Source organism: Phocoena sinus, chromosome 1 (assembly GCF_008692025.1).
Source record: "Phocoena sinus isolate mPhoSin1 chromosome 1, mPhoSin1.pri, whole genome shotgun sequence".
Lineage (NCBI taxonomy): Eukaryota > Metazoa > Chordata > Mammalia > Artiodactyla > Phocoenidae > Phocoena > Phocoena sinus.
In genome coordinates this window covers 165279429-165306908 of record NC_045763.1, presented here as the reverse complement: position 1 = coordinate 165306908, position 27480 = coordinate 165279429, and the positions used below count along the sequence as shown (strand labels likewise).

At 38.2% G+C, this 27480-nt stretch overlaps 2 protein-coding genes across 4 annotated transcripts in view; one reads left to right on the top strand and one right to left on the bottom strand.

Moving 5' to 3' along the window:
* The window catches only part of MIA3 (MIA SH3 domain ER export factor 3), a 54237-nt gene extending 50696 nt beyond the window's left edge, over positions 1-3541 (top strand). Inside the window, exons 27-28 of one of the 2 annotated variants that reach the window (XM_032632877.1) lie at positions 1143-1293; positions 2303-3541. In XM_032632877.1, the coding sequence (XP_032488768.1) occupies positions 1143-1293; positions 2303-2613 (462 nt within the window). In that variant the 3' untranslated portion in view covers positions 2614-3541. The remainder of the gene's footprint in view (positions 1-1142; positions 1294-2302) is intronic. The other variant, XM_032632886.1, reaches the window with a different exon arrangement.
* Positions 3542-5106: 1565 nt separating this feature from the next.
* Positions 5107-27480, bottom strand: part of AIDA (axin interactor, dorsalization associated) — a 42661-nt gene continuing 20287 nt past the window's right edge. Inside the window, exons 5-10 of one of the 2 annotated variants that reach the window (XM_032632921.1) lie at positions 26019-26082; positions 25669-25775; positions 11085-11207; positions 8986-9108; positions 7089-7206; positions 5107-6976 (exon numbers count right to left, since the gene is read on the bottom strand). In XM_032632921.1, coding sequence (XP_032488812.1) covers positions 6880-6976; positions 7089-7206; positions 8986-9108; positions 11085-11207; positions 25669-25775; positions 26019-26082 — 632 coding nt within the window. In that variant the 3' untranslated portion in view covers positions 5107-6879. The remainder of the gene's footprint in view (positions 6977-7088; positions 7207-8985; positions 9109-11084; positions 11208-25668; positions 25776-26018; positions 26083-27480) is intronic. The other variant, XM_032632929.1, reaches the window with a different exon arrangement.

Here is a 27480-nt window from a genome sequence, read left to right as displayed (position 1 = left end):
GCAAGCCCTGTTTTGAATAATCTGAAATTACAGATCAGTAACAGAGGATGTTTGCTGTAAGTGAAGTACTGAGTAGTGGAAATCTTTAATTACCTGTTGTGCCAGTTCCCAGCAGTAGCCTTAAATTATGTTCACATAAGTGTATTCTCTTGTAACTTGTGTAGCTGCGACAGCTGGTAAGTCCTCTGATTGTACCTCACAGTGCTTTACTGTGTTGACATCAAGATACATATTTTCATTATTGAGAATTTCCAACCCAGCTTCCGTAGGGAAGGATTGGTCAGCACCTCGTAATGTGAAGGACAGCGTTACTGGTGAATGGGGGTGGATGCTGGAGCTGTGCCTGCTGAACTTGTATATATAACGTTATCTCTGTTGGGAAATACTTGCGAGTTCCAGTACAGGACTCCAGGAATACACATCGCTTGAGAGCTCTTTGTGTCCCAGGGCAGCCTGGCTAAGACCCAAGACCCCTTTGAAGTAGCAGACTGACTTCAAAGACAGTAGAGCCTCCTCTGATAGCGGGGGCAGAGGAGGAAGAGCACTGGCTTGGAGTCAGGCTGATGGTGGATTCCAGCCCAGCCTCTTACGTGCTGTATGGCCTTCAGCAAGGTATCTAATGCTCTCTGTGCCTCTGTTCCCTCATGTTTAAAGCAAGGTGAGATCTTACAACACATGAAAGGAAATTGAAGGTACTCTGAATATTAGCTCTTCTTACATGTAGAAAATGGATTTTTCATTCCCTTTTGTTCTTTCCACTCTTAATATGGAGAAATGAGCTATTGTGGTGACGGGAGGGAGGGGCTGCCCTAGAAGCAGTTTACTGTGTGTATGGTATGATTGTTAGTTCTTAGTTGGGAATCGCCTCTGTTAAGATCCTTTGACAGTCCTCTTGCATCCTCTTCTGTTTGCCCATACGAGCAATAATATGATTATGGTGGAAGTGTTCACTCCTCTGACATTCTTTGAACCCGCCTGAGCTGTCAGTGGGACAGATAGGAGGGGTAGAGTTTTGTTGCCATAGCTCGCTCTTTGGACAAGTGCCTGACATCTGCTTCATTGGGTTTTAGCTTTTACTGGTGTTGGTGCTTTTATCTGTCATATCCAAGCATTTCAGAACTTTCATTACTTCTCCTTTGCAGGTTAATACGGCTGCAAAAGGGCCCCCTCCTTTTCCAGGGCCACCCCTCATGAGCTCCCCCGTGGGAGGCCCTCTACTGCCGCCCATTCGATACGGACCACCTCCTCAACTCTGCGGGCCTTTTGGGCCTCGGCCACTTCCTCCGCCCTTTGGTATGATGATTGAACGGTAGTAATGGACTTGTGAAGTGTATTCATCTTTTCCCTCTAATCCTTGATAAAATTTTAACAGTTGCTATGCAGGGCTGTGCAATGAAAGGGTAAAGCTGGCTGAATACATTTGAACTTTTCTGCCAGTTTCTCAGGACCCATGGGGTGCTGCATAATCTCCCTGTACTGAGATGGGCAGTAGGTATCTCTTGTAGACAAGGGAAAATGGGCTGTTCATAGAAAGTCAGAAATATTATTTCTGCCTATGTTTCTTGAACAGCTCCGGCTACATACTAGGCTCCGTAATGGATGGAATTAACTCTCCTAACTCCAGGAGCTTAAGGTGTCCTATAGGACACATACATACATTATATACAACATCAAACTTGTAATCACCATAATGGAAGTATAAGCAACGGGTCACAGAGTATAAAAGAAGGCAAGATTAATCCATCACTCCCCACCTTGGGAGTAAATAGGAAGGAAATGTTAAAGAGAAGGTAGAATGTAATCGCTACTAGGTAGAATGTTGCTGAATTAGGTGGAGCTGGAAGGCCTTTCCCAGCAGGGCAGACACCTTGATTTTGATGGCATATGTAGGTCCATGCTGACTACTGCATGAGTTTTTAATTGATACAGTAACAGTGGAATTCCCTTATCAAAATTTACTAACAGTGAAGCCCTTATTTCATAATCTATTGTCTTAGTATGATATATAGTACTTCTAAGTACAAATCAAGCTCTTGTGAGATAAAGACAGCAGAATCGTGTTGTTGAAAAAAACCACAAGCTAGGTAGAGCCACGTTTAAATCCAGCCTATGTTGCTTCATGGCTGGCTGGCTACAGGCATGTAACTTAAACTTGCTGAGCCTCAGTTTGCCTCATCTATAAAGTGGGGATGCCACCACCTGACTTCCAGGGGTATGAGGAATTAAAGATTAACATACATGGAATCATCTAAATTTAGATATGTTCATATGTAGTTACATGACTGAATTTTATTTTTTCCAGGTCCTGGTTTGCGTCCACCACTAGGCTTAAGAGAATATGCACCAGGTGTTCCACCAGGAAAACGGGACCTGCCTCTTGACCCTCGAGAATTCTTAGCAGGACACGCACCTTTTAGACCTTTAGGCTCTCTTGGCCCAAGAGAGTACTTTATCCCTGGTACCCGATTACCACCCCCAACCCATGGCCCCCAGGATTACCCACCTTCCTCTGCTGTAAGAGACTCACCGGCTTCCGGCTCCAGAGGTGAGCCCCCGCCTGCCTCTCAGAGCACTAGCCAGGGCTGTTCGCAGGCTTTCAAACAGAGCCCGTAACTGACCTCGGACATTTAGTCTGAGAGAAAGTGGACTGTGCACTGTTCATGACAGTAGAGGATTTTCACTGGCTTCAAAATCCAAAAGTTGATTTTAAAAGGTTTGTTTTTAGAACTAAGCTGCCCTGGCAGTGTGCATTTTTGAGCCAAACAGTTAAAAAATATCATTTCCCCCGCCCCAAAGTAAAAATCACCTTGTGAGCTAGAGCCTCCTTACAACCTTGAAATGTGCAATACAGAGTACCTGTGTTTTAGTTAATGTATATATGTAACTGCTGAATGATTTAGGATGCCGCGAAAAATACGAACATTTCCTGTGGAAATGCTATAAGAACATGTATTTCCATTTATTATCCTATTTTTAGTGTACACCAGTTGAATACACAGCAACCGTATTTATAAGCTTGATTTTTAAAAAATATCTGGTCGCAACGACTGTTACGCTAAAAATGTTTACTAAAAGATCACTAAACTTTTATCTCTCCTCTTGCTGAAGTTCTTTGTAGTAACAGTTCATAAAAATTTGGTTATTAATATTTCCCAACTGTCTGTTGATTCATTGTTTTCTCACGAGACTTGTACCATTTTGGAAACATGTAAACTCAAGCTCCCAGAACTGAAGATGGTGACCTGGCAGCACACTTCCCTGGCTCACCGCTCATGAGTTCAACCTCAAAGTCACCGGGAAGCACCACAACTGATATGTCTTCCTTCTACTTCAGAGAAGTCAGTTCGCCAATTTGGACAGCATTCACGTGCTTTCTGTGGCTCTGCCTGGTTGAGAATGGTTTTCTGAGTATGCGTTTACATGTAGCAAGAATTGTTTGACCTGATATTGTTGCTTTTACCGTTCTTGCGTTAGGGTGCATAACAGAAAAATGAAAATGATGTGTCATGACCATAAAAGTAAGAAAATTTCTTTTAAAAAATGCAGAGAGTCTGTTATTTCTCCTGTACCTTGCCGCTGACTTTCAAGGAGTATGGCGAAAAAGGGCAAAGAGTAGGTAATACGATGAGAAAGAATGATTTAGGATTGTGAGGCTTGTAACATGCCCTAGGTCAGCAACCATGGGCTGAACTCAGTTCTTTTTGTTGATTGATCCTATTCCAAAATTCATATTTGAATACTGGCCCCTCTATTTAAAAATCAGTAAATCTGAGAATCTAGGATTGCATCATACTTGCTATACATTACTTGTACCAGGTCTTTTAAACAATGTTTCTAAGAACTAACTCATCAGACACTTTAAACTATAGTAACTTTGTAGCACATTTCAAGAAGTTTTAAGATTTCAATTAAATCAGAATTATAAAAGGTTGATATTGTTGTTCACGGCTAGATCATACTCCCGCATTCTCTGAAGTTCTGTGATGTAATGATACTACTGAAGTCTGCACCGTGACTTGTCACCATTAGGATATTTAATCCTCTTAGAATACCTTATAAGATAAAGCAAATGCTTCACTGTGAAACAAAATTTTTTCTTTCTACTAAACTAAAAGATGCCACTTTAGAAAGATACGGACCGTTGAAAGAAGACAACTCTTCCAAAGTTCATAACGAATACATAAGGAGTTTTTCAGGAAAAGAGAATTCCATCTCTGTGTCCTGTTTATTATCAAGAATTAAGAGGAAAACTCCATAGTTAACAGCATAGGTTATTTTTAACCATGTAAAATAAAAAGATTAAGTCACAAAGACAGCTTTTGAGTATATCAATCTCTTCAGGACGTGAAATAATAGTGAAGTTAAGATAAATTTTTTAAATAGTATTTAAATATAGATTACACCAGTTAGGAAGATAATATAGTAGCAAAGGTAAATTAAATCTATCTCAACATCAAATCCTGCAGTCTTTTTCTTTTTTAACCTCTACAGCCTTTTTGGTGTTTATTCTGTGTTTCATATTGAGTTGTAGAGAACTGCCACCTGTGGCTTAGCCGAGCGGCCCCAGACTTGCCGTCCCTGCCGCCTCTCAGAGACCTCTGTTTGCACCCCTTCGGCAGCCCAGCCCAGGCAAGCTGCCAATTTGGAGAGGGTGTGGGGGGCATCACCCTGAGTCACAGCAGCCCCAACTGGCTTGAAAATTACGTCTGTTTCAGAAGTCATCTCCAGCTAACTGACTGTCTTTCTGGGCTTAGTTGCTAAAGTCATCTCAGTTACCGAGCAGCAGCGTTTCAGCCTGGAAGTCTGCTGTAGTTGTGGTTACTATTCAATGGCTGATCTTTTCATCGAAAAGTAAATAATAATTTGTGGGATGTGGAGTATTCTGTGTCTACTGCTTCGAGACAGTCGCTCGTTTTGTTATTTCATTCAGGTCTGAATTACAAAGCTAAGCTAATCAGCCGTGTTCGATTTAAGCTTCTTTAACACTGATGAAAGGCATTTGTAGTTCATCTAAACCATACTTTTGTGAATGACAGCAGATGTGACAAACTATCACCTTGATATACATGTCTTTATGGTCTATGAGAAAAGAGAAAGAACAATGTATCAGTTTTGCTACATTTTAATGGTAGGTTTTTTAAGGGGTTATTTTTAGGTCTTGTCAGCAACATCAAACAAAAGGTACTGAGTACTCCACAGGGTACAGAGCGCTGCCAAGCACCTCAGAAAATGTACGTGACATGGAGAACGTGTGGTTCTTGCCCCCTGAGGAGCTTACAGTCTGGGGCGGGCAGGGCACGGGGCTGACAACTCACAGTCTAAGAGTTGAGTGAACAACAAAGTAATTTATTAAGGCAAATTCCTCATCCCCTCAAGCTACTGTGGATGGAATCATCTGGAATTAAACTAATCAAGAGGGAAGCAAGACTAAATTGAGTTGAGAATTCTTCAGGCTCATACAGTTTTTTAACATCCATCATAGTAAACAGAACTGACCTAACAGACAACTGAAAGTGGAGACTAGATCTCTTGAAGTGCAAGGGCTAGAACTTAATTGTGGTTACTTATTTTAAAAAGCAAACATACTGAACGGTATTGACTAGGCTTATTACACGAGTTTAAAAGTAGGCCAAGTACTGGCACCGCGTTCCCCTCATGCTAGCATTGGTCATTTGAAATAGTGAATATTAAATATGTGGGCTCCACATCTAACCCACAGAATGCCCACCCCAAATCTTAAATGTTCTGTGTATTAAATATCCACCTTGTGTGTTCTATGAAAGTTTTATTTATGCCCCATTATTAAGTCAAAAGAATGTAAATAGTCAAATTATAAAAAGCTAATGACCTGCAATATTTCCATATGGATGAATGTCAGTATATCTACATAGGAAATAAATGGCAATCCTATCTACCTATATAAAAAAAAAAATAGAATCTCTCCAGATTTGCATACTCATCACTATAAGAAGAGGTATGCAGGTTTTAAGGTTTCACAATCAGTTGTCAGAAAAACAGCAGTTATTCCTGCGGTATCTTGTTAGCATCTGACTCAAATTATTTTTAGGTTATACATGACTTAGAAGACATTATAAACCCACTAAGAATTTGTAATTATTCTGAGATGGTTCCATCACTAACCCCAGAATCACTATCAGAAAGAGTAACGATCTGATGTAGAAAAAAGCTAATCAACATGACTAAAAATATGCTCACTTTCAGAAAAACGATCCGGTCATCTGGAAAAATCACAGCTACCACCTGCGAACACGCCCATATGGGATGCTGATTTGGCCAAGGCACACTGTTTCTAAGCAGGAGAACCATGAGATCAGGGTGAATCAAGGCCGTCTCTGAGGAGCAGCCTATAAATTTCCAGACTGACCTTGGGCAGCATAATTGGTCCAATTCCTCTCAAAGCAGTTTCATACTGTCCTACCCACATCAACCCAAAGTTTGACATTAACTCAAAAAACCGAAGAGCATATTGGAGCAGAAGTGGACAGGTGTGTAAACTCTAGCACACTCTTATTGCTGTATTAAGTGTGAAGGTGAGCACATTCCACCCACAACAGTGTCGTTCCAGGAAGCAGGGCAGGAATAGTGGCAAATTAGAGAAGAGGCTATTCATTGCACAATTAATAGAAAAGTGAAAATGTTTTAAGATCTACAATAAGCCTGTATCCAAAGGAGTCTTTACATCAGTGACGTGCTGGACTTTGAATTCTGTGCTACAGCTTTGTAATGGACTCACTCTGGCCTGCTGGCCTGGGTACGGCTTGCTTCCTGCCTGTTGAAGGGCGAATGTGCTACACAGAGCTAGGATGGTTTCTACTGAGTGGTAAGATTCACAGAAGTTCCAGGGTATTCATGTCAGGATCATTCCTTGTGCAAAGTTTGATGCAGATGAAGATAAAGTGGTTTCTTGGTCAATAACTGCAATTTCTTTCTTTTAAAGTCAGTGGGTTTCTTGTATCTGTAACCACAATAGAAAAGCCATTGATAACTGATCTATTCCAAGGTTACATATTAAGAAGAGAGAGTAGTCACCGTTAAATTAGTACTAATTCTGTACGTGCATCACTTACAGTTCTATTACAATTGGCCCAGGTTTAATTTCATCCATCTCCATGAAAGCAAAACATTTGGTGCTGGTAAACCTTTTTTTAGGCTTGTAGTGTTTGAATTCAAAGAAAATAGCTGCACCTAAGGAATTAAAGCAAAGCAGATTAGCCACAGACAGCACATTTCTAGTGTCAATAAATTTTCTTTGATCACCAGAAGCCTATGAACAAGCAACAATTGTCATAATTTTACAAAGTAACCTCTGTCAGACAATCTCTCTGATGACACGACTGACTATGGCTGCCACCCCAAAACTCATCTGTACCTGAATAGAGGGACATGTCTCCGTATCATCCTATTCTACGGAGTAGAGCAAAACTTCTTGAGCCAGAATGACTCAAGAATGTAAATAAGTTCATCCACAGGTAGAATTATAAAATATTAAGAATAGAAAATACTACCAAAAAACCCCCACAGAAGATACTTGTTAAGTATTAACACTACTCATAGAAACGCATTAAGTAGAAAAGGCATGTAAAAGAGTTCATCAAAAAATCCAAACTTAGTTTCTCGAAACAAAAACTCAAAAACTCAGTTTTTGGGAGTCTGAACAACAGCTGGTTCAGTTTTTAATTGTTAACTGCTTCCTAATACCTTTCTCAGTGTCCAAAGCCCTGTTTTGTTTTTCCTGGAATGACATGTGCTTGTGTGAAGACAGCGCTAAGCAAGACGAGGGCTTAGAGAGCACGCCTATCCCACCCCTCCCCCAGTGAACAAGTGGTGATGAAACATGTAGATAGTTTTCTCTCCCCAAAGCCCAACAGATAAGCTCTCTCCCCCTCCCCACAGAGAAAAGCTAAAAACAGAATAATAAATCGCCTCGTCTGTGTAGCCAAGAACAATTAATTTCTAAAGGCAACGAAAGAGACGGAAGGACGTCAGGGTCTCCCTGTTATCTGGCTCCTTATTAACAAAGGCTTAACCAGAGCGGTGCTGGATCTTGCTTTGCTTTTAAAGACAACTAACATACGTCTAATACTTTCACTGATGACAAAACTCACAAGTGACCAGTTTAACAATGTTCAGAAATGTGTGCACAGCCCTGGCACCTGGGTCCAAACGGAGCGCTTCACATGTCAAGGAAGGAAAGAAAAGCCAATCACTTAGGAGACAAAGGGATGTGCGTGAGGGAGAGATGGGCGTATTTATTTATTTATTTGCCGAGCCGCGTGGCTTGTGGGATCTTGGTTCCCCGACCAGGGATTGAATCCGGACCCCAGCAATGAAAGTACCAAGTCCTAAGCACTGGACCGCCAGGGAATTCCAGAGATGGGCATATTTAGCATCTGCTACCAACACACACGAAAGGATTACAATTGTTAGGTTACCGGTGACCTCGGTCCCCAGGTGTATGACCCTGCCATGTCCACAAGAGAGTAGCTTCTCTTCTCCCTTCCACGGCAATAACAGAGGCATTTTATTATTTAAAAACCTCATAGATCTTTAAGATAGCAGATCACATTTCTTAGTCTCTTCAGCTATGGAACCCATCTCCTTGTCATCGTGATTGTGTCTGAGGTCTGAATAAATGTGAAAATAAAGTCACATTTGAAAACAGCATTAAAGTCCAAGTATGATACCATCATTTTAAGGAAGTTAAAAAAATTTTATTACTCATCTGTAGATAATATACTTCCTGCATTGCTGGTATGCACAGCTCTATATTTCATGGCATTTATAAGAAAGGACAAAATGTAAAATGAGAATAGCCCAGGAAGATTAACTTAAATGCTTATAAACATCAAGCATACTCATTAGCATTAGTCTCAGTTAAAATGACAGTCACTGGACATAACAGATTCAAAGCTGGAGAATAAAGACTCACATTCTGAATACAGTTCTACTTTTAGCATCACAAACCTTTGGTTAATTTTTCAACATGCTTCTGGAGCTCAATGTCCACATTAAAATGAACATACGTATCTTCTTTTCTTGAAGCCACGGGAGTGTCCTGCACAGGAGTTAAATCTATGCCATTCAGATCTAGGGAGGAAAAAACAATTTCTGCTTCGGGCCTTCGAATACAAAGACGTAAAAACTGCAAAGGGTTGTGTTTCCTGAAGAGGCAAAAGCCGAGAGGAGATTCTGAGGCCAATAAAGACCCATGTCTGGGGTGAGCAGGTACCTGAAGGCGGCTGGTTTCCAGGGTCATGTGGAGGGCACGGAGTAGAGAGGGTGGGAGACCCCCATGGATAGGAGGAGGAAGCCGCCTTACACATCACAAAATTGGATCCTTCCTAGTTAAGAGGTGTCTTCTGATGACACAGGCCAGTATAGTTTTGTGAATTACATTTGGGGACGTAATATACCACAGTGGTGCTCCTACCCGTTTCCCAACCTTGATCGCGTGCATGACACGGAAAGGCCTATAAATCTAACATTATCAGAATTCCCCTGCTGTATTCAAGTCAGAGTACCAAACAATGGACACGACAGCTGCCAAGGAAACCTTTCCATGAATGAACACTTCTTACATATATTACTTAAATTCTGGTTCTATTTGCTATAACATAAGCTGATTTACAATAACCAGATGGCACACTATGTACGGTATACTGCTGTAATCTCTGGAGCCAGGAATCATCCAGTTTAATCTAATTCAACACAGACTCATTTAATGACTACTCAGTGTTCATGTATTATTCAACAGACCCATCTTAGGGACCTTAAAGCAAGAGAGTATGTTTGATTACTTCAGTTCCTAAAGATATTTAAATAAAACATGTTTCAGTTCAACCATATGCAAAGGTAACATAATATCTACATTTCATTTCATTTTTTTTGTATTTTACAGTGTTCGTTCCTGAATGAGAGATGTAGTTTTGTGTAGGGTATAAATACTTTCCAGTAGACCATGGATTTGAGAACCAGTAACATCAGAAGTTAAAGTATCACAGCATTAGTGCTATGGATCATGGTCTCTCCATGTTAACATTTTTGTCTGTGGCCAAAATCCTTTTTCTTTTATTTGGTACTAATGAACCCATGGGTCTGAATATTTCTATGATTGGTAAAAGTTCCCTCCATTTAATTTCAGTCCATACCTGTTTGATTTGTCTCAGACTTCAGATTTATTAACTGTAGACTGGATTAACTGTGCAGTTATTTCTGAATAATAGTATGACAACTTCATCTTCAATCACCCAATAATTACTTTTAAAAGACTGTTGAGTGCTTTAAATAAAGTGCTGTATAAAATGCTTGGCAACGACAAAACAATTCAATCACTGTGGCTTCCCTCTTAAACCAATGACCAAAAAAGTTGTTTTCAAGGAAAAAAATGGTTTGCCATTGGATAGAAAAAAACAAATCCTAAGAGTAATCATGCTTAATGACGACGGTAACATAGTTAAGTATAAGAAATACATCACTCGTCTAATGTCCCGCAGGATTATGTTCAGGGCGTGGATGTCTATGGACGCGTCCTATTTCCCTGTCTCCACTCATGACTAATTGAAGGCCTGATTCTCATCCACCTCTGCACAGCTGTCCTATGTACAAACCTCTCTTGGACAGGAACGAGAGGACCTGAAGTGGAGGCGTGGGAAAACAGAAGAACACTGGGCTTTGCAAAGAAAACCACACACCCTTGGAAGGTGGGGGACATTTTTAAAACCTGTTTTCTGAAGGATGCATCTGCTGTTAAAGACAGTGTGTCTGTCTAGTCAGCACCCTTGACAGAATTTTAAGAATAAAAAGATATACACAAAGAAAAAGCTAAAAGCAAATATGATTGTAAGTTATGGATAGGGAAGTATTTTTAGTAAATCTCTCAGAAATGTTTGGTGAAGGAATGATGACCACCTCTTCCCAGGGATTTCGCCTCACTGTAAAATCAACTAAAATAAGTTGTCACAGATATAAAACATCCCCTCCCGCTCCCCACCAAAAAAGTTCCAAATGAGAAGCAACATTATAAAATTCCCCAGAGGGAAGATAGATTATACATAGTTATTTACCTTTTACACTAACTGTGATATAGGGATCAATGCATTGCCCAGCATCTTTCAGGCCAATTTTCTCAATTCTGATAGTGAGTAATGTCATTCCTGGTTCTGATGGCAACCTTGGTAATAAAGTACCTGGCAACGGAGAAATAGCAATAAAAATGAGCTCCACCAATAATTTCAAAGTAAATATTTTAACAACATAGAGAAGATATAGATTTGCTCTTAACTGGCTTAGTAACTAGCCAGGCATCATTTTGGTTTCCAAAACTTAGAGACACTTGATGTTATTCTTCTCACACAAATGCTTAATTAGACACAAGATACATCTACACCTCCATACTTCATATTCAACACTAAAGCATAAATTACTAACTCAAGTTTGTTAAAATTCCAATCCAGGAAGCCCAATTACAAATTACCACGTAATTAAGAATGTACATAATATATATGCTTCACATTTACTCCTATATAATATACTCCATATCTCAACATGAAGTGGTAGAACAAGGACACAAAAAGCTTTATAAACATTTGTTACGTATTTCTAAAGTTTGAAAAATTTAATACCAGAATCAATAAATCTTTCAGCTACTATTAATCTTTCAGGAAATAATGTATAACTTAATATTTACATATTTAATTGAATAACTTTACAGTGTAATTTCCCACTTCTTTCTTCCTCCTATTCTGTATGATCTATCCTCTCAGAAATCAGTCCTACTGAGAATGCCACATAAAACCACAAGAGTAATTGTATGTTTGAAATCTTTTCCATAGATCAATTAAATTTTTTAAAACTGAAAAACCACCCAGAACCACACAAGAGCATTCCCCACCAAGAAAATGATGTGAAGAAAGAGATCGACTGTAGTTTGTTCATTTATTTCAAATAATCGATGAAGAACAGATGCAAACAAAAGTTGATTTTAATTTAATATGTATATAGTACCACAACTTACAGAATCTAACATTTATAAAGGACTTTGGTTGACACTCTTCAAGTTTCTATCCAACAATGTGTTATTCTACTTTTAATGAGGAAGTATTTGAAGTACAGGAATCAATCAACTTACCATGTTCAAAATATATTATCAATACATTTGACTGCAAATGTGCTTGAGGGAATTTTAGGGGGCAATGAAAATGTTCTCAAATTGGATCACACTGATAGATGCACAACACTATAGATTTATCAAAAGTGACTGAATTGTACACTTAGAATGAGTGAATTTTATGACATGAAAATTACTATAGAAATCCAAGAGTTCTTAACTGGTGATACCTGTTAAAAATTTTTTTTGACTAATGACAAGGTAGAAGTATAAAAAGCAGAAAAACCAAAATGGGACATTCAAAGCAGTATTTAATACTGTTTCACATTACTTTTTCACATGAAATATTTTGCCATATTTCAACACATTTTCAATTTTCACAAGTTTTCTTACATTAAAGATAAAAGGTCTTTACTGCACCCACTGTCTATTCTTTAAAAAAAATTTAAATTGCGAATCTAACACATATCCAGAAAAGCAAATAAAACAAGTGTACAGCTTAATGAAATGCCGGAGAGCAAGCATCCATGTAACCAACAATGAGGTCAAAAAATAAAGCATGACCTCAGGAGTTCCCTTCTATCCCCACCCAATGCTCTTCTGAATTCCTCCTCACTACCCTGCCTTTTAAAATCGCTACTAAAAAGCATCCCTGTATAATTGTTTTGCCTGCTTTTGAACTTGAGATTTATCCAATTGTTGTCAGTTGCTGTAATTTGTTCATTTTTATGATTTTCCAGAATTAGTATAGTATAGAGGTTGTACAAATATACCAGTTTTTGTATCCATTCTTCTGTTGACAGGTATTTGAGTTGCTTCAAGTTTTTGGAAATTGTTAACAAAGCTGCTGCAAACATTCTTGGATACATGCTCTGCTCCACCTAAGCACACATTCCCCAAGGGAGGACTTACTGAGTCACATGATATATCATGTTTGCTATGTAATTATGAACTATTTTCCAAAGTGGTCATGTCAGTTTCTGCTCCTAGTACAATCTCCATTGTTCCACATCCTCACTAGCACTTGGGAGTTGTCAGATTCTTCTTTTTGGCCAAGTTAGGTGTAGAGAAATACCAATCTAGTCTTAAGCTCATTTTGCCAATGATTAATGAGCTGAGCACCTTTTCATTTAAAAATAAGCATTTGTATTTCCCTTTTCCTAAAGTATCTATTCAATTATTTTGCCCACTTTACTACTGAAATGCTCACCTTTTAAAAATATATACTATTTATTTATTTATTTTGGCTGCGCTGGGTCTTAGTTGCAGCATGCAGAATCCTTAGTTGTGGCATGCATGCAGGATCTAGTTCCCTGACCAGGGATCAAACCCGGGGGCCCTGAATTGGGAGCATGGAGTTTCACCCACTGGACCAGCAGGGAAGTCCCTGAAATGTTCACCTTTTTCTTAATGATTTGTAGGAGTCCTCTAATATTTTGACATGAGCTTTTTGTTGGATACATGTTTTACAAATAATTTCTCAGTGGCTTTCCTTTTTTAAAAAAAACCTGTATAGTGAAGGGTAACATATTAAAATGTGTACGAATTCTAGGCACAGCTTAATGAATTTTCACAAAGTGAACACACCTGTGTGACTAGCACCATATCCAGGAAAGAAAGATATTACCAGCATACTAGGAGCTTGACTTGTGCCCCCAAATCACTCTCTCTCCCAAGAGATAACAGCTATTCTTGACTTTTAATACCAAGATCAGTCTTTGCATGTTTAGAATGCCTTTTCTGTTTATGGTGTCTTCTGATTATGGTAAAGTCTTAATGTTAATGTATTCAAATTTCTCAATCTCTAAATTCCTTTAGAGTCAGTGCTTTCTGTGTCCTATTCAAGAAATCTTTCCCCACTCCAAGGTCATGAAGGTATTCTTATAAGAGCTTTTTTGTTTTGCCATTCACATTTCATTCTATAATCCACACAGAATTAATTTTTGGCTATGGTGTGTGGTAGGAGCCCAATCCCATTCTAATCCACATGGACACTCAATTGTCCCAGCACTACTTACTTATTAGGCTGTCATCTCACCCATGTATCTGCAGTGGCATTTTGATCATAAATCAAGTGTGGGTCTCTTTCCGGGCTCCCCATTCTCTCACTGGACTATTTCTTGCCCTTGCACCACTACCGTAAGTGTCTTACTATAATTTTACAAAAAGTCTTGACATTCGGTAAAGCAAATTCTCCCGCCTTGACATTATTCTTCAAGAGTCTTAACTACTTTTAGCCCTTTGCATTTCCATGTAAATTATAACACAACAGCTGTCAAGTTCTTAAAAACAAAACACACAAAAACACAAAACATCAAATAACAAAAACACTGTTGGGACTGCAGTGAAGTTCAGATCAATTTTAGAAACAGTCACATCTTTACAAATTGCTTCTTCCAACCCATGAACTGGAATATATTTCTCCATTATTTAAGACTTCTTAATTTCTCTCAATAAAGTTCTGCTTTCTTCACATGGGTCTTATACTTCTCATTGGATTTATTAAACTATATTGATATTTTCTGATATTATTATAAATGTTATTTCATTTTCTAAGCAACTGTTGATTGTTTATAAAGATAAAATCAATTCTTTTTTGGTACATAATTTTTAAAAAATCAAGGTACAATTCACATACAACATTATATTAGTTTCAAGTGTACAACATAATGATTTGATATTTGTATATTGCAAAATGATCACAATAAGCCTATAGAATCAATTCTTATGTACAGATTTTACATCCAGGAACCATGCTAAACTCTCTTACTATCTTTTTTTTTAATTTAATTTTTATTTACTTTTGGCTGCATTGGGTCTTCGTTGCTGTGCGCAGACTTTCTCTAGTTGTGGCGAGTGGGGGCTACTCTTCCTTGCGGTGCGCAGGCTTCTCATTGCAGTGGCTTCGCTTGTTGCAGAGCACAGGCTCGAGGCGTGCGGGCTTCAGTAGTTGTGGCTCGCGGGCTCTAGAGTGCAGGCTTGGTAGTTGTGGCCCACGGGCTTGGCTGCTCTGCGGCATGTGGGATCTTCCCGGACCAGGGCTCAAACCCATGTCCCCTGAATTGGCAGGTGGATTCTTAACCACTGGACCGCCAGGAAGCCCCTCTCTTACTATTTCTAATTATTTACCTATAGGCGCTTTTGCATGTTCTACACACATTTTCATAAAATCTACAAATAATTTTTATCTTTTACTTCTGTTTTTGGTCCTAGTGCACTGATGAAAAGAGGTCATAGTAGGCACTATGTCTTGTTATTGATCTGAAAAGGAATGCTTCAAGTATGATTTTGGCTCAAAGCATCCCTTAGAGAACCCCCAGAGAACTGTTCTGTTTTCAGTCTGCTAGAATTTTTAAAAATCAGGAAGAGATTTAGAATTTAAACCTTTCTGCATCTATTCAGAGGATTATGAGATTTTCCTCCTTAATCTGCTAATGTGAATTGCCTTGATATATTTTACTCATTGAACAATATGTTCTGAAAAATCATCAGTTCATGGAGATTTTCCTGATTATTATCTATAGTATTCTACAGTATTATTCAGCTAACCTACATATGACAGGTTGTTTCTAATATTTTATTATTACAGATTACACCATAATAAACAACCTGGCGCATATGCAAATATTTTCTTCATATTCTTAGAGGTGTATCTTGAGAATAAATTCCTAGAAGTGAGATTGCTGGGCCTAAGAGTAAATGTGTACTTCTGATGTTATTGTTAAATATTGCTGAATTCCCCTCCAAAGGGACTGTACTATTGTGTATTCCTACCAGTGATGAATGAGCATCTGTCACAGCCTAAGCAACAGTAGTTTTAATTTGCATGTCTCTTATTATAAGTTGAGTATCTTTTCATATGTTTAAGGGCTATTTGTACATCTTTGTGTGACTGTATGTACGTGTGTACTGTCTGTTCATGTCTTTTGCCCAGTCTTTTAATGTGCTTGTTGGTTTTTGTTGTTGCAACTTAAAATTTTTATTTATATGTTAAGGATGTCAGCCCCTTGTCTTTTTTACTTTGACTATGGCTTTCTTTCTTTGACAGTCAAAAGGTAATTTCTTATCCAATATTCAAAGTCAATGATATGAGACTATGTTTTTCCCAAGTTAACGTTAAAACTGGTTTCTACCTTTGGATGAATCATTTCATAATCTATAACTGTCTAGCTCTTTTAGTTGAAATGAATGAATGGGATGACATTTCTTTCCTCATTACCAACAAACCTTTTTGCCTCAGACCACACTAAAATCTAATCTAACCACTAAATATATTTCTAACAATTCAATATAAAGGCAGTGATTTCAAGCTGCAAGTTAATTTATTCAGCTTCATTATTCTATAATTGAAGGTAGTATGAAAACATTCCATCATGAAGGTTCAGTTTCACCCTCATTACACCTATTAAAGAGCATCTGCAAGCTGACAATAAAATGAAGACGACAAATGATATAAAAAGGTGAATATTCAAGGTATTTCATGATGGTTTCCAATGTGCTCTCTCCCTGTATGACCAACTCCTACACACTCGGAGTCTCAGTTCAGGCTAGATTCCCTGTGCTGAACTCCCTTAGCCTTCTTTTTTTTGTTTATCCATAACACACTGTGCACATCTCTAACCATACTTATGTACTGTTGGCTTTGTCTTGTTGACTACATAGTAAGCTTCTTGAAAGACAAATCTGGGTAACCACTCATTTTTTTTATTGTTTGGCATTAGTAATAAACAGATCCTTTTTGAGTTAATGTATTGTTGAATAAATAAATGAATTTCACAGCTCTAAAGGTTATATTATGTTCTAGTAAACAAATGGCTAGATAATATATATATTATATATGTATCGATGCACTGTCTTATATGACATGTGCGTGAAAGAAGATAAAATACTAGCATAATACCATACCACCTGCAGCTCCTGGGTTAGATGAGAAAGGTAGCATGTTTATGTATCAAAGGTAAAACCATATGATAATCAGAAATCAAAGCACTACATTAAAAGAAGATTTCTAAATGAACAACTAAAATATTCAACTATATAAAGTAACAGGAGAACAAGCAACTACACTTGTAAAACTTGAAGACTATAATCAGGATAAGAAAAGAAATGATCATACATGATCTGGTATAGACTAAGCTTTTCCAGCTAGAATAATTTGCTATTAAATCTAGAGCAAGGATCAAAAATAACAAATGTTCTTCTATGTGGTAGCACTGCATAAACAACAGATAATCAATGCTTACAGAACACTTAACTACATGCCAGGCAATGTTCTAACTTTATATGTGTCAACTCATTTAATCCTCACAATAATTCTATGATATAGGTGTTAATGTCAGTCCCATTTAGTTAGCAGAAGGTGAAAACTGGGGCACAGAAAAGTTACGTAACTTGTCCATTATCACACAGCAGTCTGACCCTAGAGTCCATGCTTCTAACTGCCACGTCCCATTTGCCACTTTTGTAATTTAATTGTCCACAAAGCCTAAAAAGGACCTGCAGGATAATCTGCATCTCAAGGTCCTTAACGTAAGTCCCCTTGCCATGTAACATACATGCTCACAGGCTCTGGGGATTGGAATATGGATGTCTTCGGGGAGCCATACAGGTAACTGCCTAAACCAGGATTTCTCAACCAGGTTTCCACAGAATCCTAGGGGTGTGCTGGAGCTGTGGCTAGGAGCTCCACAAAAGAGAGTGATTAAGAAGGAATAAACGCCACCTGAACTTTGTGCACTGAGCAATGCGTGTTCACTGTGAGGGACAGAGACTGGGCAGTCCCTACAGCAACTCTATTATTGGTCTTTGAGCCTCATATGGCAATGGGCAGTAGGACCACGTTCATCTGGTTGGATTCATTTTTAGTTTTTCATGCGAGAAAGGGGCAGCCACTGGCAGCTGGTAAGCTCTACAGTGCATGGAGGAAGGCCGCCCGGTGCTGTCAGCCTCTTCTGATTTACCTGCCCTACCTCCCCAGTGTACCACCAACTGGAGCAAACATGTCCTACTGCTGTCAAAGAAAACTGGGGGGAATTATTTGATTCAATGTGGCTTCTGAAGAAGAGGTATGAGCTAGGAGAGGAGGATTCCAAACCTAAGCCTACAGATGATACTAATAAGGTAACAAAAACGAATCACAAGCTCCAGGGTCATTTTACTGCACTAGGGCAATAGGGGACACACCAAAGTCCACCTTGATGATGAAAACTATTTATCAATATGTTGTATTTGGACCAGTAATCCAACTTGTCCTATTCCATAGTGCATCAACTGTAGAAGACAATTTATGAACGCAGCTATGGCTCCACAAACATACAAAAAAATCACTTAACTACAAATCACAACCATTGACAAGGTGCTAATATTTTGAGGTTCTAACAGCCATTTAAAATAAACAGAGTAAAGGGAACCCTCTTACACTGTTGGTGGGAATGTAAATTGATACAGCCACTATGCAGAACAGTATGGAGATTCCTTAAAAAACTAAAAATAGAACTACCATACGACCCAGCAATCCCACTACTGGGCATATACCCTGAGAAAACCATAATTCAAAAAGAGTCATGTACCAAAATGTTCATTGCAGCTCTATTTACAATAGCCAGGAGATGGAAGCAACCTAATGTCCATCATCGGATGAATGGATAAAGAAGATGTGGCACATATATACAATGGAATATTACTCAGCCATAAAAAGAAATGAAATTGAGTTATTTGTAGTGAGGTGGATGGACCTAGAGTCTGTCATACAGAGTGAAGTAAGTCAGAAAGAGAAAAACAAATACCATATGCTAACACATATATATGGTATCTAAAAAAAAAAATGGTCCTGAAGAACCTCGGGGCAGAAGCAGAGGAGCAGCTGCAGTCCTCGTCCTTCACCTACAACTCCTCTGTTCCAAGGGAAGCTGATAACACTGCAGAACCTACCGTAAGGAGGATCTCCTCACATGGACTGGTTGGTTCTCTGTATGGGGCCAAGACACTCTGGAAGAGAGAGATTTCGGAGAACCAGACTAGGAATGGACCGCCAGCCCAGAGACCAGGAGTCTGCGTGTTAAGTCCACAGAAGAAAAGAGAGGTTACACGGAAACTGAAGTCAATGAAATCCTTTAAGACCCTGTCCTCACATGATTTTTCTTCCTGGTCTATAATGAAAAATGGCATGATGGTCTTTGTTCCAAAACAGTAGTATATCATCACCTAGACAAGACTCCTAAAGAGGCAATGACTTTTTGGATAATTACTGAGAATGATCTCTTTTGAAATCCCTATGATTTGAGTTTGCTTATTAAGTAACTTTATTTGCTTGACGTTTTATGTGATATTGTACAGATGTTCCCACGGGTGTTGGTTCTAAAATAAGAGGTGAGTTGGTCCTTATTTTGCCTTAGTGCTTCGGAAATTAAACATCACTAACAAGGAGTATATTAATTTTTTTATCCACACTTACAGCAGAATTCAGTCAGGTGTCCAAAATGTAGCCTAAGCAATATCATATATATGTGATAATACATATAATCTTGTTCGTTTTCATTGCTTTAAATTTGTAATACTTGTAACTAAACTCACATATCTAGTACTACTGACACAGATTCTCTGTCATCCAAATTTCTTTCTTTTTTTAAAATTAATTAATTAATTTATTTAGGCTGTACCGGGTCTCAGTTGTGGCATGTGGGCTTCTTAGTTGCAGCATACGGGTTTCCTAGTTGCGGCATGCAAACTCTTAGTTGCAGCATGCATGCAGGATCTAGTTCCCCAACCAGGGATCAAACCCAGGCCCCCTGCATTGGGAGCACGGAGTCTTACCCACTGGACCACCAGGGAAATCCCTGTCACCCAATATTTTTTAAGTGCACATTTCTTTGTGCTGCTAAAGCATGATAAAAAAAAAAAGGACATACATGATAATACTTTGCATTTAAGTAGCATTTTTTTTTCTTTCAAGAAAAATACTTTAGTTATTCTGGGATAATTTTAAACACGATTTAAGATAATGATATTGTTCAAACCAGCCACAATATTTGGTAGATAGGTAACATATTAAATTTGTCTTCAAGTTCTGGCAATAGATAATCTTTGCAACTGACATTGCAGGTAGATAAAAAGTTATGGAGGGACCATTTATTTGTTTTGAAATACTGAATTCAATTTAGAGGTAGAAATTGTAGTAAAACATTAAAATACACATACAAGTTCTTCTAGTAAGTAATTTATTGTCTAGCAGTTGAGGAAAATGGGTTCCTCTAAGCTTTCACAAAAAAAGAGCTTGAAAAACTGTTAAGATGTTTGTTCGTGTTTAAAACTGCTTTAAAAGTTTGAAAAAAATCTTAGGGGCCATTATCATTTAAATAATATTGTATCTAGGTCTATGAAATTATAATTATAGCTCATTGAAGTTGTTTGCATACATAAAGAGTATATCAGTGTCACTATCACATTTTGGAAAAAAAAATAATAAACACACATCCAAAAAGTCTAGAAGGAGTCAGTGGGCATGTGCTTCATGTAGAAATGCTAGTTTAAAAAGGGCAATCCATCATTCCCTACAGCAAGCAAGGGAGAGTTCCCCACAGGTGTCTGAGTTGCAAGGTTGAATTGCCAGAGTACTTTCAAGAAAGGAGGCCAGATGTTGCCGGGTGCTTTGAAGATGAGGGCTGCAGGAGGTAGCATACTTAACAGACATTTCATATGAACCAGTCTCTGCAAAGCTCTGAAGAAAGCCCTTTAACTTCAAGTGACAGGATTCTTGGATTTAAAAGAAAAAGAATTAACTTTAAAAGGAAATCCTGAAATATTTCCATAACTACTTGGGCTCGAGAGAGAGAGAAAATATAAATAAGTCTTACATCTTATTAAAAACCAGTCTGGAGAACAAGAGAACAAAATCAAAGAGTTATTTTCCTTCCCTTTACATACTAATAAATGCCTGGGTGAGGAACACTTTCTCTGATTCCTCTGCACAGCCTGAGAACTTGAGATTTTGGGAGAAGAAAAAGAACTTAGTGAGCTGTGGTCTAACCATACCCTTGAGATGATATTTCACCGCTGTGCTCCTAGGCATGCTCTGGATTTCTGTGAAAGAAGGATGCCCTGATAGTCATAGGAAAGCAATGAACATTTTGCTGCAATTTTCAACTTCTTATATGTGTGAGCAAGAAAAAACTTCATTTCAACTGAAAATGAAATTCATGTTTGCTTATTTCTCAAGTTCAACTCAGAATTGAGTACTTGTGCAGGAAAAGCCAAGCACAGGTTTCACGCTGAAGAGGTAAATTTCATTCTTTATTTTTAGTTTCAAAAATAAACATGTTTTATGCATATTTAAGCCTATATAAGAGCTCAAAAAACCAACACATTTGTATAATTTTGAACCTGCTAAGCCTATGTTTGAGTTTAATCACGTCATTCAGTAAAAAAATGTTTTTTAAAATCTTGAAAATTGTGTCTTGGCTATTTTTTATTCATATTTATTGGGCTTATGATTTTAAGAGCTCTATATTCAGCAATGTCAATACATTTTTAGGCCATAAAAAACACGTTATAAATTTATATCCTTGATTTAAATGAAATCTACCAAGCCTACCTTTAGAAGAATTAAATCCTACTTTGGCTTAATCCAATTATTTAACAAAAATTTATGATGTTTGCCATATGAGTTTTTTACATTTTGAAAAGGAAAAAGATTAATATCAAAAAAGGTAAGATAATATCTACCTCCCCCCCTCCCCCCATTAAAGGCTGGCTAAAAAGTCGCTTTCAGTTTTAAATGGGAAAAAACGATTCTGGGTCCTACCACATCTGCACACCATACCTTATTCCTCATCAGCCTCACAGTGGTGCTGGTTACAGACCTGTAGGCGTTTGTCAGCACGCATAAACCTGCACACTAAAAAGGGTGAATGTTGTATATGTAAGTGACACCTCAATAAACGTGACTTTCAAAAAAAGTCACAACAAACTTACAATTCAGTAACTTATATAAAAACAAAGATAATAAATTAAAAGTCACAACAATTCCCAGAACTATCTTGCCACCAAATGCAAACACAGCCTAGGCATAACTAAAATCTTGGATTCTCTCAGAATAACAAGGAAAATAAAACGTTTCCTGCTTTACAGTTAAGTTAAAGGTTAAATGCCATCTTGTTATTTTGATGATGTCAATGAATATAATTTTACGAGTCATTTTTTAATGACACCTATAGGTCGTGGACAATAATGACCCCAAACTAAAAACAGCTAATTAAACTACATGTACTCGTTCAAAAAAGAAATTCAGAGAATAGAAGGGTTCAGTAAGCCTTCTGTACCTCTGAAATGAAATATCACAATGCTATATCAGTTTACAAAAATCTATTCAGTTTGGGCTTACTCTTACATAGCAAATGGATTTAATTTATGGCAGAAGTTTCTTTTCAACTGAGCAAACTGAACCTCATAAAAACCTTGATCTGTATGTTTCATGGCTTACATCATCTGCTTTAAAGATCTTGTTTGCTACAGAAGTACAGCAAGTGAGCAAACAACCAAGTCAGATAGAAATTTATAGTACTGGAAGCTACGGCAATGATAATATGTGGTTTGCAAAGGGAATAACAACTATTCAGTTAGTAAAACAGCGAGATAATTTCTCTCACCATCTCAGCAATTTTGAAATTTCCTACATATATGACAAAAACAAGAAAAATACATCTCTTTTTTCATAAAGCAAGGTACATTAGGAATAATGCCCTATACCAAAGAAACATTATTAACAGTAAGAGCTACCATCTACAGTAATTGTCCCAATAATCCTATAGTGTAGGTATTGTTATCTCCATTGAAAGATGATGATGATGAGAATAATCACCTCACTAATATTCAGCATGTAACAGGTACTGTGCTAAAAGCTTTATATGCTGTACCTTGTTTAGTCTTCACAGGAACCTTATGAGTAGGCATGATTATCATCCCATTTTATAAATAAAGAAATTGAGGTTGAACTGGTTTAAGAATAGGTGCAACTAGTAATGGACAGAGATTAGACTCAAGCCCAGTGTCTGTTGGTTCAAGTCTATGTTGCTTCAACTCCATAATGCCTCCTCCCCAAGGGGCATTATAAACACTGGAATATCACTATTATTACTGTAGTACTTTATTGCACTTCACAGGTATCTCATTTTTTACAAACTGAACATCTGTGGTAACACTGTGTCAAGCAAGCAAGCCAGTCTACTGGCGCCATTTTTCTGACAGCATTTGTTCACTTCATGTCTCTTTTGTCACATTTTGATAATTCTTGCAATATTTCAAACTTTTTCATTATTGTTACAGTGATCTGTGATCACTGATCTTGATGTTACCACTGGAACCACAGATGTGGTGGAAATAGCAAGAGAACTAGAATTAGAAGTGGAGCCGGAAGATGTGACTGAATTGCTGCCATCTCAAAAAACTTTAACAGATGAGGAATTGCTTCGTACAGATGAGCAAAGAAAGTGGTTTCTTGAGATGGAATCTACTCCTGGTGAAGATGCTGTGAAGACTGTTAAAATGGCAACAAAAAATTTAGACCATTACAAAGACTTAGTTGATAGACAGTGGCAAGGTTTGAGAGACTTGACACCAATTTTGAAAGAAGTTCTACTATGGGTGAAGTGCCATTAAATAGCACTGCATGCTAGAGAGAAACTGTGAAAGGAAGAGTCAACCTAGGTGGCAAACTTCACTGTGCTCTGATTTTAAGAAGGTGCCACAGCTGCCCCAACCTTCTGCGACCACCACCCTGATCAGTCAGCAGCCGTCAACGTTAGACAAAACTCTCCACCAGCAAGAAGGTTACAACTAGCTGAAGGTTCAGATGAGGGCTAGCATTTTTTTAACAATAAAGTTTTTTTCTTTTTTTAATATTTGTTTATTTATTTATTTCTGGCTGTGTCGGGTCTTGGCTGTGGCACCCAGGCTCCTCTCTAGTTGTGGAGCGTGGTTACCAGAGCGTGCAAGCTCAGTAGTTGCAGTGCATGGGCTCCAGAGCACGTGGGCTATGTAGTTGCAGCAAGTGAGCTCTCTAGTTGTGGCACACGGGCTCAGTAGTTGCGGCGCGTGGGCTTAGCTGCCCCACGGCATGTGGGATCTTAGTTCCCTGAGCAGGGATCGAACCCGAGTCCCCTGCGCTGGAAGGCAGATTCTTAACCACTGGACCACCAAGGAAGTCCCAGCAATAAAGTATATTTTTAATCAAAGTATGTACCTTGTTTTTTTAGACATAATGCTATCACACGCTTAACACAGACTATAGTGTACACGTAACTTTTATATGTACTGGGAAATCAATAAATCTGTGTGACTCGCTTTCTTGCAATACTCACTTTATTGTGGTGGTCTGGAACCAAACCTGCAGCATCTCCGAGGTCTGCCTGTACTTTTATTACCAAGAAAGTTATCAGGATAATACATAAATTGTATCTAGCTGTATTTTAAAGCTTCTGGCGTCTATTTTAAAATACATCACAATATATCAGTATAGTACACTAAAGTGAACTATTATAGTTTACCAGAAATGAAAACTGTGTACTGTATAAGAACAGAACAGAATAAAACAGTAATTGGGAGAAGCAAGAAATTTATCCAGGGTGGCTGCCTAGGTTACTGACAGAGAGGGAAGATCTTCTGTAAACAAAAAAGCCTTGCCATATGTTATTTGCTTTCCTAAAACAAGATGGGAAGAAAAGGGCATTTGCTTAGTATTCATTCTCCCTGGGTCCAGTTTTAATGACCACAATTTGATTAATTAAAGAAGTACTTACAACAGTGTACAGAAAAGAGTTAACATAGCAGGTCTGAGACTGTTACTCTTACAGAGGCCTGAGTACAAGGTCGACCCCTGACTAGAGTCTGGGAATCTGGATTTTGGGAGTGTTCCTACTATCCTCTGATAAGAATGGTCACTATGCCTAAGTTAATTTTACAAACAACATGGTTTATGCTGAATTATCTGCTTTCCTTCTAGGAGTCTGGAATTTTGGTCAGTGCTAGGCAGAGGGTGTCTATGTGATCAGCCGCCAGTAACAGCTCTGGGCATGGAGCCTATAACGCGCATCCCGCTTCCCTAGTGGACACTTCACATGTGTCATTACAACCTGGCACCAGAGGAATCAAGCACAAGCTATGTGACTCCACTGGAAAAGGACTCTTGGAAGCTTGCACCTGGTTTCCCCCAGACTTCGCTCATGCACCTTTTCCCTTTGCTGACTTTGTTTTTGTATTCTTTCTCTGGAATAAATCACAGCTGTGAGTACAATCACATGGTGAGTCCTGTGAGTCCTCCTAGTGAATCTCCAAACGCGAAGGTGGTCTTTGGAACCCCAAAACAGACAGTAAGATACTTTCAGACTATACTTATAAAACAGCTACTGCCCAAAACATGACCATTTGCTTAAGGTTGGCATGAACCCTGAAGAGGTTTTACTCTCTACTAGCAAATACCAAAATAAGTTCCAAACACCTTGGCCTTGTATTGAGTTAAGTAATGTATATTTTTAACAAGTGATACTCACCAGGAACTCTAGCAGGAAAGGCATCAGGAGACCCTGCTCCAGCACCACCCTCTTCTTCATCTTCTTCAAATTCCAAATTCTCTTCTTCACCAGGTGCTAAAATTCTTCTACATGCAAAAGGACAGAAAAAAGAGTGAGCTACAAAACTAAATATACTAGAGAAGCCTCATAGCTACTCATTTCCTAGGTAAGATGTTGATATAAAAAATGCTGACATAAAATGCTAATATGTTACTACTAATGATATCAGTATACCAACATTGATATAAAACATCCAGAAATCTCTGAAAAATAGGTATAAAATAAGATGATAGAATAAGAAGACAAATATTGGTGCTTATTTATTTTACCTTAAGGGGACAGGCTGAACATCAAATGGGAATTCTTTATTATATGTAAGAATATTCTTTAGGACTAGAATAAAAAGAGAAAGACATATGAATTATCTCATGAATCAAAATAAACAATTTTATTGTCAACGACTGATTTTTAGTAAATTTTACTATGCCTATTAATACTTTTTTAAAAATTCCCAATCTTATCATCATCCAGAGCCATAAACCATTGACTATCTTAGCAAAATGAAAATATCCATACTCCAAGTACCAGTAATTTCAGAGTATTGTTAGACCTCCAAGGAGAGTTACTTCTAGAGTCTCAGAGTCCTTATGGAAGATGAACCCCGAAATAGTTCTATGTACAAAGTCCTAGGTGAGACATGGGGCACCAGAGAAGAGAGTAACTCCTCCCTGGAGTATTTAAATTAAAAGATTGGTGTCAAAGATGACCAATGAGAGGGACATGAGCATATCTTATTCTACGTCCTGATTAGACTTCCCCTCAACTCCATAAAACTGGTAAAGTTTATAGTAGTGAGGTTATAATTCTCATATGCATTTTACCATAGTTTATTACAAATGTGTAATATATACATACATATATGTACATATATTCTTACATACACACACACACACACACACACACACACACACACACACACAAAGAGGGATTTATCCCCAAGAGAAGTCTTCAAACAACATGGTACCACCTCCTGTATTACGGTTGTGGTCAATGACTATATCCTGGCATGTAAACTTAAAGAGAGGTGCTATATGTAACTTAGTGCTTCATATCTGGTCTCATGGATTCCCAGTAACTACCTGCAACTATATGAAGGTGAAGTAATAGCATTAATTGGGCAACCCAAAATATTTCTATGATTTTATACTCAACTTATTCAGTCTCGCTAAGTTTGGAGTCCTGCAGTTGAGAGCTAAAATAGGTATGGAGTTGTCATCCCCAAAAAGGAAATCCCTGTGTACAGGTTGCAATTATATGCCTTACTCCAATCGGAGTTGGATGTGTTTATTAGACTTCTTCTAACATATGCACTCCTACTAAGCCCTTCGGGGAAAGAAGTCTGAGACTTGGGTCTAGATTCTCACTCATTCTTATTCTCTCTCCCTCTCCAACTCTTACCCTCATTCTTCCTCTCTTTTTCTTCTCCTCAACAAACGTGCACTGAGTGCTAAAGATATGGCAGTGATAGAGACAGAGGGTTCTTGCCCTCATATGTGGATCTTAGATCCTAGTCAGAAAAGCAGACAATAATAAGGCAACAAATAAACAAGATAATGTTAAGACTGCAATTAGTGTAATGAAGGACACAGAGGATGCTTGTGTACGTAGAATAGAGGGATAACTTCAGCTGAGGTGAACAGGGTAGGCCTCTCAAACCTGAATTACTAGAAGACATTTGAGCCATGACCTGGATGAGAGGAAATGTCCACAAGTAGCTCTGGGGCAAGGGCT